The 11,683-nt window shown below is 46.6% G+C and overlaps 1 protein-coding gene across 1 annotated transcript; it reads right to left on the bottom strand.

Annotated features, from left to right (window-relative positions):
- Positions 1 to 952: 952 nt before the first annotated feature.
- LOC141728207 (uncharacterized) lies at positions 953 to 9,432 on the bottom strand. Its single transcript, XM_074535379.1, has 2 exons — positions 9,207 to 9,432; positions 953 to 2,973 (listed from the first exon to the last, which is right to left on the bottom strand). The coding sequence occupies exon 2, from the start codon at positions 2,939 to 2,941 to the stop codon at positions 1,556 to 1,558; it is 1,386 nt and encodes a 461-aa protein (XP_074391480.1). The 5' UTR covers positions 2,942 to 2,973; positions 9,207 to 9,432; the 3' UTR covers positions 953 to 1,555.
- Between the last annotated feature and the right edge of the window lie 2,251 nt (positions 9,433 to 11,683).

Below are 11,683 nucleotides of genomic sequence, written 5' to 3'. Positions count from 1 at the left end.
AGCTTGTCCATAAAGAACAAGAAAATTTCAGTGTAAAGTGAGAAAGAATAATTTTTTAAACCTATTTTCTATTTTTTACAAACATCTACTTCTCAGCAGGCAGATTATGCAATGAGGCTCCATTTGCTTCTGCATTCTGCTGTGCCTTGGTACAGGGGAAGGACTATACATGGGGGCTCATTACACCATGTATCTCCAATGAATTCCAGCACTAGATATGTAAAGCTACCATGAAAGACCAACTTTTTTTTTTGCCTGTCACAAGAGTTTACTCATCTAGCATTGGGATAGATTTTTACAGGTCACCTGTACATCAAAAATACATCAGCAGTAGAACATGGCCAAATTTATTCTCATACCCAAGCCAGAGCTCCTTTGGGAATGGACAAAGCAGGTACCTGCCCAAAGCAGCATCCTGCTGAAGGGAGGTAAAACACTTGTGATGGCTGCTGGCTTTGTGATTGATGGAGAGTGGGAGAACTGGAATAGCTGCTGCTCTTCCTCCAGGGTCACTGTGGGAAGGTGTGGCTGCTGGCTACTACTCTCAGGTGAAGCAATGGAGTGGTGGTCACCACCCCATCCTCCCAGCTTCCTGGCTGCAGGAGCAGGAATTCCAGCTTGTCTGCATACTCCCCTGCCCTACTCCCCTTCTTCTTGCCTATCTCTTCAGGTGGGCCTAAACCAACCTCTGAGCTGAGGAGTGAGAATGCTCACTTCTGGGAAGCCTTTACTAGCTCTGGCCACAACTTTAGAAAAAGCATTCAGCTTTTGAAAAATCATTTAGAGATGGTCTATTAATGACATTTAGTAGCCCTCATGTTATACTCAGGAGAAGACTCGGTACAGAGGCAGTCAGAGCACACCAGACACACATCATCTTGGTGGGTCATCTAACCTGGTGTCTCAAAAGCAGACTTTTGTTTGTTCACATAACCTAGTATTGGAATATGTATCCCAATATAACCAGTTAGATGGTGCCCAGGCCAGTTCTGACCTTCGCTGCTGGGCCACAGGCAGCTCTGCGGTGTTATACCTCAAAGATACCTTGGCTGGCGGCAGAGTGCAGCGGGGCACAAGACAGGACTCCGTTTACCTCAGGGGAGAGCTTCTGGCGATGGTGAAGAAAAGAAGGGAGCGGATTCTGCTAGAAGGTAGCCAGATGTTTATTCCATGAGCACAGATATGTCTGCACTGGGCTACTGCTGATAACAGAATAAAGCCGCATGGTCTTATTCACATTTTATAAGCTCGGGGACAGGGGAAGGGGAGGGGACAGGTGAGTTACCAACCAGGTGAAGGGGGCAGGGTCTCAAGGGAGGATGACACTTAGACAGGCCAATGACCCCCAGGCCTGAGGAGCATCCTTTGAAATCGACGAATCACACGACGCCTTGCTGGTATGTTAGCCTGATTGACAGGGCACACTCAGCAAGGGGTGAGGGGGAAGGGAGAAGGGATAGGTACACATGGGAAGGGCTCCGGAAGTTTAAAACCGGACATTGCCACACACCACAACATCTCCCCCTAGTTTTGTTTAAAAAGAAGAGGACTGTGTTTATGGTGCAGAATGATTGCCAAACCATGGTTGGTAAATCGGTTCTTCTTCTACAGGAGGGTCAGTGTTTTCCACTGAGGCTTCCAGGTCATCCACTGGAGCACTGAGGGCTTCTAAATGGTAGACCTCAGGAGGGGGAGATGAGCTTGAGATTAACTTGAGAACCATGCGTCTGATTACTCCAAAAACAATGCTAAAAACTACAATAACTACAACTAAAATAAACAGCACTAAAATTACAGTTTTCAGAATAGATCCCAACCAGCCCGAGAGTCCCCAGCCATTGAAAAGTCCACTCAGCCAATCGTCAGTTTCTCTCTTGATGTCGTTCACCATAGTTTTCATCTTGTCAATTGTGGCATGGACATTCTCTGCCTTCGATGACAAGTCGAGACAGCAGAGTCCTTCAAATTCTTCACAGCGATGGTTGTGCAGAAGGAGCAGATAGTCTATGGCTGCCCTATTTTGAATGGTGGCTTGCCTGGTAATTTCCTCATCTGATAAGAGGTCACTCAGGGCAGTAGAAGTGAGGTTTGCCTGTTTTGCAACCCAACATTCCAATCGGCCTAATTCTCCCATAGTTTTTGCTGCCGAGATCCACGGCAGAAAGACTGTAATTGCAGTGGCCTTTAGTCTGGACCAGTGAACAATTTCTGAATTACAGTCAGGGTCTAATTGCCTTAGGTCTCTTTTTTTGATAGCCAATGTATGTGTGTTGTTTTTAGTTTGCCAATGTATTAGGTTTGTTCGATTTGGTGTTAACAGGCTCAGCTTGCCAAATGTACACGGACCTCCGAGCAGACGAGGAGGGAGACCTGCCCATGCTCTGTCTCCACATATTAAAAACACACCTTTTGGGAGTTCACGAGGCTTGTAATCACCACCAGATGAGTGCATAACTAGGACTGAATTTTCACACCAGTTCTTGTCTGTGTAGAGTGGGTTGCTAGGGTTAGGATAGGTGTTTGGTTTAGCTTCATGATATGGTAAGCGGGAATTGAATTTAAAGTGAATGCAAAAGGTTGCATTCATGGAGCCTAAGAGATGGAACTCTTGTGGCTCTCTTTTTGACACTGGTAACTTTCTCGCCCACTCCTGCCAAAACAGCAAAGGATTGTCAGCAGGGTAACGGCCAGGGGAAGGTGCGAGTAAGTTAACTTCATTTAAAGCACTCCACATTTCATTCGGGAATTCTGAGGATTTAAAAGGAACTCCCACCAGGCAAGTTGACAGGGGGTCCGAGGCTGTCGCGGTGGAGAGGCAAATGTGATCTTGTCCAAGGGCTCTGGCCAGAGTGGTCCATACATTTGCTTTGGGCTGAGGGACTAACCAGGAGATCGCTGGAGAAATGATCGCAAGTAGGACGAGAAGCAGGCTCGGTCTCATGGCGTCTCAAGACTGCACACGAACAGCAGGATCTAAATCGGTAAAAGGAAACTTAAGACAAACATATATTACAAACTATTCCAGATAGGAGGCTTAAATGGAATTTCTTCTAGAGAACGCGTGCGACGTTTCCTTCTCCAGGCAGCGTGAGCAACCTGGGGCGCTTCTGCAGATTTCTCTGAGACTTTGGGAACATAGGGCTTTACCCATTTGGAAGGAACCCACCTTAAACCAGAGGGGGTGGACACACAGGCGTATCCACGTCCCCAAGTAACCAATTTGTAAGGTCCCACCATTTTCCAAGTCTCAGGGTCCTTTACTAAAACCGGAGGTTTTTCTTTCATCAACCTGTGACTGTTCCCCCCAAAGTGGCGTAGGATGGGTGGGTTCAGGCTGTCAAAAGAACAATTCAGAAAATTGATTGTGAATAGTGCCCTGGATAACCGAATGTGGGGAGGTTCTACTTTCAGAACCTGTTGTTGCTGGTCCAGGACCCTTTTAATATCACGGTGAGTTCTTTCTACAATGGCTTGACCTGTAGGGGAGTAGGGGATGCCAGTTTTGTGCTCTACTCCCCATTGCTGCAGGAAGCTCCCGAATTCCTTGGATTTATAAGCAGGCCCATTATCAGTTTTCAGCTCCTTGGGGATGCCCATGAAAGAAAAGGCCTGTAAGAGGTGCTTAATAGCATCAATAGATGACTCTCCTGTGTGGGCAGAAGCATAGACCGCTCCAGAAAAGGTATCTACACTAACATGAACATATTTCTGCCGTCCAAAAGCCTGTATGTGTGTTACATCTGTTTGCCACAGTTCACAACTGTTCAGTCCCCTTGGGTTTGCTCCCGTACTCACTGTAGGGAGTGCATGTTGTTGGCAATTTGGGCACGTGGCCACAATCGCTTTGGCCTGTTCTCGAGTGATGTTAAACTGGCGAACCAGGCCAGGTGCATTTTGGTGGAAAAGCTGGTGGCTGATTTTTGCCTGTTCAAAAACATTTGGGAGAGTGGCCATCACTGCAGGCGCAGCAAGAGCATCTGCCCTTCTGTTGCCTTCAGCGATAAACCCTGGCAAGTCAGTGTGTGACCTGACATGCATCACATAAAAGGGTTGCTCTCGGTGAGTGACTAACTTTACCAGTTTTGAGAGCAATTCAAAAAGTGCAATGTTAGATACATCTTGCAGTATTGCTTGATCTGCTCTGGATACTACTCCTGCCACGTATGCAGAGTCTGTAATCAGATTAAATGGTTCTGAGAACCTTTCAAAAGCCCTAACAACCGCAGCCAATTCAGCAACCTGAGGTGAACCTTCCACCTCAGCAATGTCCGTCTCCCACTGCTGGGTTTGAGGATCTTTCCAAGTCATAACAGACTTGTGGGACCTCCCGGACGCATCTGTAAAGACAGTTAGAGCCCTTTTTAAAGGTCTCCTACTTAGAGCAGTTCTTAATTTTAAAGTAAATTGAACATCTTGTTCAAACAATTTGCAAGCGGGCCGTGCTACCGAAAATTGTCCTGAGTAGGAATCCAGAGCAAACTGCAACACTTCATTTTCTTGAAACAATTGTTCCAGTATTTTCATAGTATTTTGACCTGATTTTAACTCAACTGGAATGTGAATGCACTTAAAATCACATCCTGCTAACTCCCTGATCCGGGTCCTTGCTTTCCGGATCAGTTCTGCTACCAGTTCCTGAGGCTTTGTCAGTCTCTTGGACCTTTTGTGACTGAGGAAAACCCATTCTATGATCAAGAGAGAGTCCCTCTGGTCCCGGTCCTTTTTTGGTGTGTCCTTTGCCTTAGGTGTTTGTTTTTCCTCCCACTGGAAAATAATTCCATGGAGGTGTGGCAACTTACCTAGGATGATAAATTTGAATGGCAGATCAGGCCGGCATCGGTGGGCCTGTCTTGTGGACATTGCAATCTGAACCTTTTCTAGAGCTTTCCGTGCCTCTGGGGTAATAGACCTAGGAGCACCTGGGTCCTCTCCCCCTTTCAGTAAATTGAAGAGAGGGGCAAGGTCTTCATTAGTCAGACCAAGCCATGGTCTTACCCAATTCAAAGACCCACACAACTTGTGGACATCCGCAAGGGTCTTGATCCTTGGATTGATTTCTAGTTTTTGAGGAACAATGGTCCTATTTCCAATTTCTAAGCCCAAATACTTCCAAGGTGGCATCTTTTGAATTTTCTGTTCCTGGAGCTCGAACCCTGCAACAATCAATGCATCGATCGTTAGGTCAAGCGCATGTGTTAGTAAATCATCATTGGGGGCACACACAAGGATATCATCCATATAATGGTAGATGATGGCCTTCTCTGCGGCTGCACGAACTGGGGAAAGCAGGGAAGAGACATACCACTGGCAGATAGCTGGAGATACCTTTAGGCCCTGAGGAAGAACGGTCCAATGGTACCTTTTCATAGGAGCTTCTGAATTGATAGAAGGGACAGAGAATGCCAAACGCGGTGCATCATCAGGGTGTAATGGGATTTGGAAAAAACAATCTTTAATATCAATAACAGCTAATTTCCAATCTTGAGGAAGCATTGTTGGGGACGGCATACCAGGCTGGGGAGAACCCATATCTTCAATTACATTATTAATTTGTCGGAGGTCACAGAGGAGTCTCCACCTCTTTTTGTCAGCTTTTTGGATGACAAACACTGGAGAGTTCCATGGGGACATGGTCTCCACAATGTGGCCCTTTTTTAGTTGCTCTTGTACTAGTTCCTCAAGCACCTTTATTTTTTGTTTACTGAGTGGCCACTGTTTCACATCAACTGGTTCGTCTGTTTTCCACTTAAGTTTTTGGATGGGGCGCTGTTGTTTAATGACTGCTGCACAAAAATGCTGTGGAGAGTCTGGAATATTAATTGTGACACCCCACTGGGCCATTAAATCTCTCCCTAACAAAGGTTCTGAATAATCTAACACAAATGGACGGATATTTGCCAATTGTCCGTTTGGACCCTCGAATTGAATAATGCTTTTGGATTGCCTTGCCAATTGCAGACCTCCTACACCTCGAAGGTGACCAGCAACATTTTGTAAAGGCCAGTGTGCTGGCCAGTCTTGTACTGGAATCACTGTGCAGTCTGCACCTGTGTCTACAAGCATCTCAATGCGTTTAGACTCCCCACCCCCACTGACATTGCACCACAATTTGGGTTTATCTGTCCCAATAACTTGGACCCGGGCGACTGTGGGCCCTTGTTTATCAACATTTTCAGGTAAAGATGGCACAGGGATAGCTTGAGCAACAATTTGTCCCTTAGGAAGAAACAGGGGTGGGTGGAAACAGTGCAGGCTGAGAACAAATTGCTTGGGATCTGATATTGTCAGTCCCGGAGCAATTTCGATCTCTTGTGGTGTGTTTTTGTCCCCAGTGATGATGTACTTACAACGAATTTGGTTCCAAGTACCTTTCTGTTCAGGATTTACAGAGACAAAATGCCAGTCAGTGTCCTTCAGGTGGAGTGACTCTGTCAGCTGCAACCTGTAAGGCTCATTGACAGAAGATGCGGTTAATACAGAATTACTTAAATCATAACAAAGGTTATTTTGTTTCACCTTCAACAGTGGACTAACAGACTTGGTCTTTGAAGCACCTGCTTCACTTACACAAATGTTAATATTATTGCGCGCTTGATTTATTTTGCTACCCTTATTCTCTTGGCCTGCTCCTTTTATGTCTGCACGCCTGGCAGGCTGGCGCTTTATTCTTCGTTTTTTTGTTGTTGACCCCCAGGGAGGGCTTGCAGTTCTCCTCCCCTGCTATTTTTAAATTCATCAAATTCCCTTTTCAGGGGGCACTGGTTACTCCAGTGCCCTAGCTTGTTACAAAGCAGGCATGGTTTAGTGGGCTCAACTATTGCTGGTCTCCGCTGCTGCCCAGGGTACTGCTGTGCTGAAAGAGAAGGTGCAGGGCTGGCAACAGCAACACGCTGAGGTGGTCTTGGCAGCAGCCTTGGTCTGGTGTCTTCAGCAACACTCATCAGAGGCACTTTCCTGTTACAGACTAGAAGCATATCTTTTAATGTAGGGGAAGGTTCCATAGGAAGGCTCAGGATTGCTGCTCGACACTGTTCATTTGCATTTGTAAACGCTATTTCTTCTAAAATTGCTTCCCTTGCATTTTCCTTTTTAACCTGTATTTCAATGGCTCTAGTTAGCCTTTCTACAAATTTCACAAAAGGCTCTGATGGTAGTTGTTTGATTTTACTATAGGGCTCAAAAGGCCCCTCAGGTTGGAGGGAAAAGAATGCTTTTTCAGCTGCTTCTTTTACTTTCTCAAGTGTTTCTGCAGGAATTGCAGCAGCTTGGACTGAGGGAGAAGACCATTGACCCTCACCACAGAGGTGGTCAATAGTAATGGGGTTACCATTGTTGTCTTTTGCTGTGTTTGGATCAGCCTGTAAGCTTGGGAGAGCATCTTTTAGCAGTTGTTTCAATGCTGATTCCCATAATTTGAATTCCGTGGATGTCATGAGACATGAAAACAGTTGTTTTAAATCATGTGGAACCACAATAGTCCTACTTAATTCAGAATTTAAAAGGCCACGGAAATATGGACTGTGTTGACCATATTCTTTATGAGATTTACAGATCTCTTTAATTAATTGTCGTCCAAAAGAACTCCAATTAGCAGTTGGGGCTGCTCCAGCTTGAGCTGCAGGCTGAAACGTAACAGGAGCTAGCGACAACATGGCACCATGCATTGGGTCTGCTGTCCCCTGCTCTGTATCCCTTGAATCAGAAGCATTGGGATCACAGCTACAGGTTTGGGGACAGGCAGTGGGTGTGTCCCCACCGTGGGAACCCGGGGAGGGGGCGGGGAAAGGGAGCCGGCAAGGGGCGGGGAAACCGTGGGAACAAGGGGCGGGGTCAAGGGGCTGGCAGGGGGCGGGGATACCGTGGGAACAGGGGGCGGGGTCAAGGGGCTGGCAGGGGGCGGGGATACCGTGGGAACAGAGGGCGGGGTCACCTGGTGACATCACGTCAGCAGCCGCCCCCTGGCAGGAGTAGAGGGGCGGAGCTGAGGGTACTGCAGGAAAGGCGGGGGGAGGGGGGAAGGTGTCACGAGGAACAGGAGGAGAGGGGGATGGGGCAGGAATTTTGGGATGCTTAAGAGGATTTTGGGAAGAAGAAGACCAGGTTTGGGAAGATGCCACGTGGCACCCACCATCTTGTGCACCCCCTAGGGACTGGGGGCCATTTTGGACATCACTGCTCTCCGAAAAACTAACACGTGCTCGGGATTTTTTTGGGGAAAGAGGTTTAGGGGTTTTAGAGGGAGAGGGAGGAACAGGGAGAGCAGAGGCACATGGCTTTACATTTGGCTTTTTCTCCATTTCCTTTTGTTTGAGCAATGCTGTTCGAATTTGCAAACTCCAGAACACAAATTTAGCTGAGGGTAATTTGCCAGATTGTCCTAAGGTTATCAATTCATTCCCAACTTTATCCCAGAATTGAATATTGTGGATTTCTTCAGGGGAAATGTTTGGGAACTGCAGAAAAAGCCATCTTATAAACTGTTTCAATTTTCCTTTAGAGAATTTCACATTACTCTTGATTAAAATGCTAACAATATCATAATACACTCCCCTTTGTACAATGCTAAGTTTGGAACCCATGTTAAAAAGCAAAGTACTTAATCCCGCCTGACCAAAAACAAAGCTAAAATCAGCTACCAATTTCTAAAAAAAACCACAGATAGAAAGCGATAACGAGCAGACAAAAGCTTCACAATGCAGCTGTATATACTGACTTTAAAATTCCCGGGCAGCAGCAGCAGGGAGCTGGGACACGCCCTGCCGAGCCGAGGCAGAAACAAAGCCTCCCCCGCGGTGGAATGCAGCAGCCACTCCCGCGGAGCAGAGACAGCAACTACTCCACGTGGCAGCCGAAACCGGGACGCCCCCCCCCCCCCGCCGCCGCGTGTGCAGAGCACTCCCGACCCCCGCAGGTCCCCCGGCCACGTGGAAAGAGAGCCCCCCCCTCTCCCGCAAAGAGAAAGAGAAAGAAAATCTCCTAACACGTGTCTGAACACGCTGCTGAGCCGGGGGGGAAGGGCAGAGAGCGATCCCGCTCCGGCGCGAATTCTAAAAAACAGTGAAACACGCAGCAGGAAAGCTAACACTAGAACGCTATGAATTCTTGTCTGTGGGGCTGCGCAGCCAAAATGCAAAGGCAAAAAGGAACAGAACTCGCGGCAGAGTCTGTTTTTGAGCTTCTGCTCTACCGAAAGCAGAGATACTCACGTGAAATGGAAGCTGTAGGCTGGGTACAGGCAGGCAGGTCTCCACCGGAAAAGGACCTCTCTCTGGGTGTAAGAGAAGCTACCCTTTTCTTCCTCTGGAAAATCTGTTCACCACAATGAAGCAGGGCTTTCCAAAGGCGCCGAACAGTCCACGAAACTTTTTCTGGGAGTATTCCCAAAGTCTCTAGCTGAGGGCAATGCAACCAAAGCCTTTCCAGCTGGATGCACGGCTGGCAGAAACTTCTCTGAGGTACTGCGAGTCCGTTTTCGGGCTGCAGAGTCGCTTGCCCACCCAGGGACGCCAATATATTGGAATATGTATCCCAATATAACCAGTTAGATGGTGCCCAGGCCAGTTCTGACCTTCGCTGCTGGGCCACAGGCAGCTCTGCGGTGTTATACCTCAAAGATACCTTGGCTGGCGGCAGAGTGCAGCGGGGCACAAGACAGGACTCCGTTTACCTCAGGGGAGAGCTTCTGGCGATGGTGAAGAAAAGAAGGGAGCGGATTCTGCTAGAAGGTAGCCAGATGTTTATTCCATGAGCACAGATATGTCTGCACTGGGCTACTGCTGATAACAGAATAAAGCCGCATGGTCTTATTCACATTTTATAAGCTCGGGGACAGGGGAAGGGGAGGGGACAGGTGAGTTACCAACCAGGTGAAGGGGGCAGGGTCTCAAGGGAGGATGACACTTAGACAGGCCAATGACCCCCAGGCCTGAGGAGCATCCTTTGAAATCGACGAATCACACGACGCCTTGCTGGTATGTTAGCCTGATTGACAGGGCACACTCAGCAAGGGGTGAGGGGGAAGGGAGAAGGGATAGGTACACATGGGAAGGGCTCCGGAAGTTTAAAACCGGACATTGCCACACACCACAACAACCTAGTGTCTTAAAAGCAGACTTTTGTTTGTCTGTTCTTTCCCTCTGCATCCAGGGCAGTGCCAGCTGTGGAGGTAGTTAACTGATGGCACATGGAGGAAGAGTGATCCACAAAACTACTGCAGCAGTCTCCAAACCCCCAAAATCTCCCCAGAGCATGGGGAGCTCACCTGCAATGGCAACAGACTGGCAAGGATGTGGGCTGGCTGGCACCAAAAGGGCTGCACTACTGGTTCTGAAATAAAGTAAACAGGGGAGAGGGTATAAGAACTCATGACGTCAAAAACAATTGCTAAAACAGGGTAATTAGAGAAATTCCTTCTTCTCTTTAGGAAAGCAGCAGTGTAATTAAGGATTCAATGGTGTATTCCTTGTATGCATTCCAGACTGATCCATGTGAGACAGATCCACAGACAGGGTAGGAAGGACCAGGCAGTAGGATGCTCAGTGAAAGGAACTGACAGATTTAGCTGGAGAAGATTGGTCCCTAGGCAATTTCAGGGTGATGTGATAGGTCAAAGCACCAAGGCAAAGATATTGAAATCCAAAGATATTTGAAATATCAAAGATATTTGAAATCCAGAACATTATCTAATTTGACATCATTGTGAAGCAGCGAGAGAACAGCTATGGTTGTACTTTCCAACACAACATAGTTTTATCCCGATGGTCCCAAACTCGGATAAGTATCACCAACAGAAAACTAAAACCTTGCAAGAACAGAAAAAAAGAAGGGGTTCCCCTGTCCAGTCAGAAAGACATAATTACATGTATAAAAGCCAAGCATATCAGGTTATGAAATTTTTTTACTGGATTTGTGTTTTGTTTGTTCTTGGTTTTTCCCCCTAATCCTGTATGTGTACAGGCAGCTACAAAAACAGTTGTTCCCTTGTTTCACTGCAATGTCTCAAAATTACACTTTCTACCTAAAATGTTTAGCTAGAAAGTGTAATTTTGTTTACCTAAATATCTGCCTGTTTAGCAAGAAAAATGTGAGCTTCTTTTTCTCCCTCTTGTTGGAAAGGAGATATGAGATGGCATTTCAGTACCTTCTCTGGTTGTGTTTTATAAGTGCAAATTTTTCATATGTCAACGGCAATACTTAATTTCCTATATATTAGACTACATATATAGAATTTCCCAGACATAATTCTGGAAGTTCTGAGCCGTAGAAGAGGAGCTCTGAAGTCAGAATGCGTTTTTACTCACTAATTGGAGGAAAACAAGGATATGAGAGGCCCCCAAACAAATATTCCTGCTTCAGCTTGAGACTGGAGGACCCAAGAAAAAGCAAAAATATCTCAGCTTTAATTCTGGGCAATGGGTGAGGTGAAATAGGACAAAATTTTGACCTTTCTTGCTTGGGACGGGCGGAGTTCATTTGCCTGGAAGTGAGTGATCATTCAGCATGGAAGACACAAATTTGAGTAGCCTGCAGAAAGATTATTTGAACAATTATCTGTAAAAGCCTGAAAAGCAAGGTCAAACTCTCATTAGACAAACACTGGTGTGAATCCAGAGCAGCTCTATTTGAAGCAAACTGAGTTATAGACAGATTTAAATGAGATCAGACATAACTTGCTGTCAACACA

Source organism: Zonotrichia albicollis, chromosome 2, assembly GCF_047830755.1.
Source record: "Zonotrichia albicollis isolate bZonAlb1 chromosome 2, bZonAlb1.hap1, whole genome shotgun sequence".
NCBI classification, from domain to species: Eukaryota; Metazoa; Chordata; class Aves; order Passeriformes; family Passerellidae; genus Zonotrichia; species Zonotrichia albicollis.
This window is presented reverse-complemented; position numbering and strand designations above follow the sequence as displayed.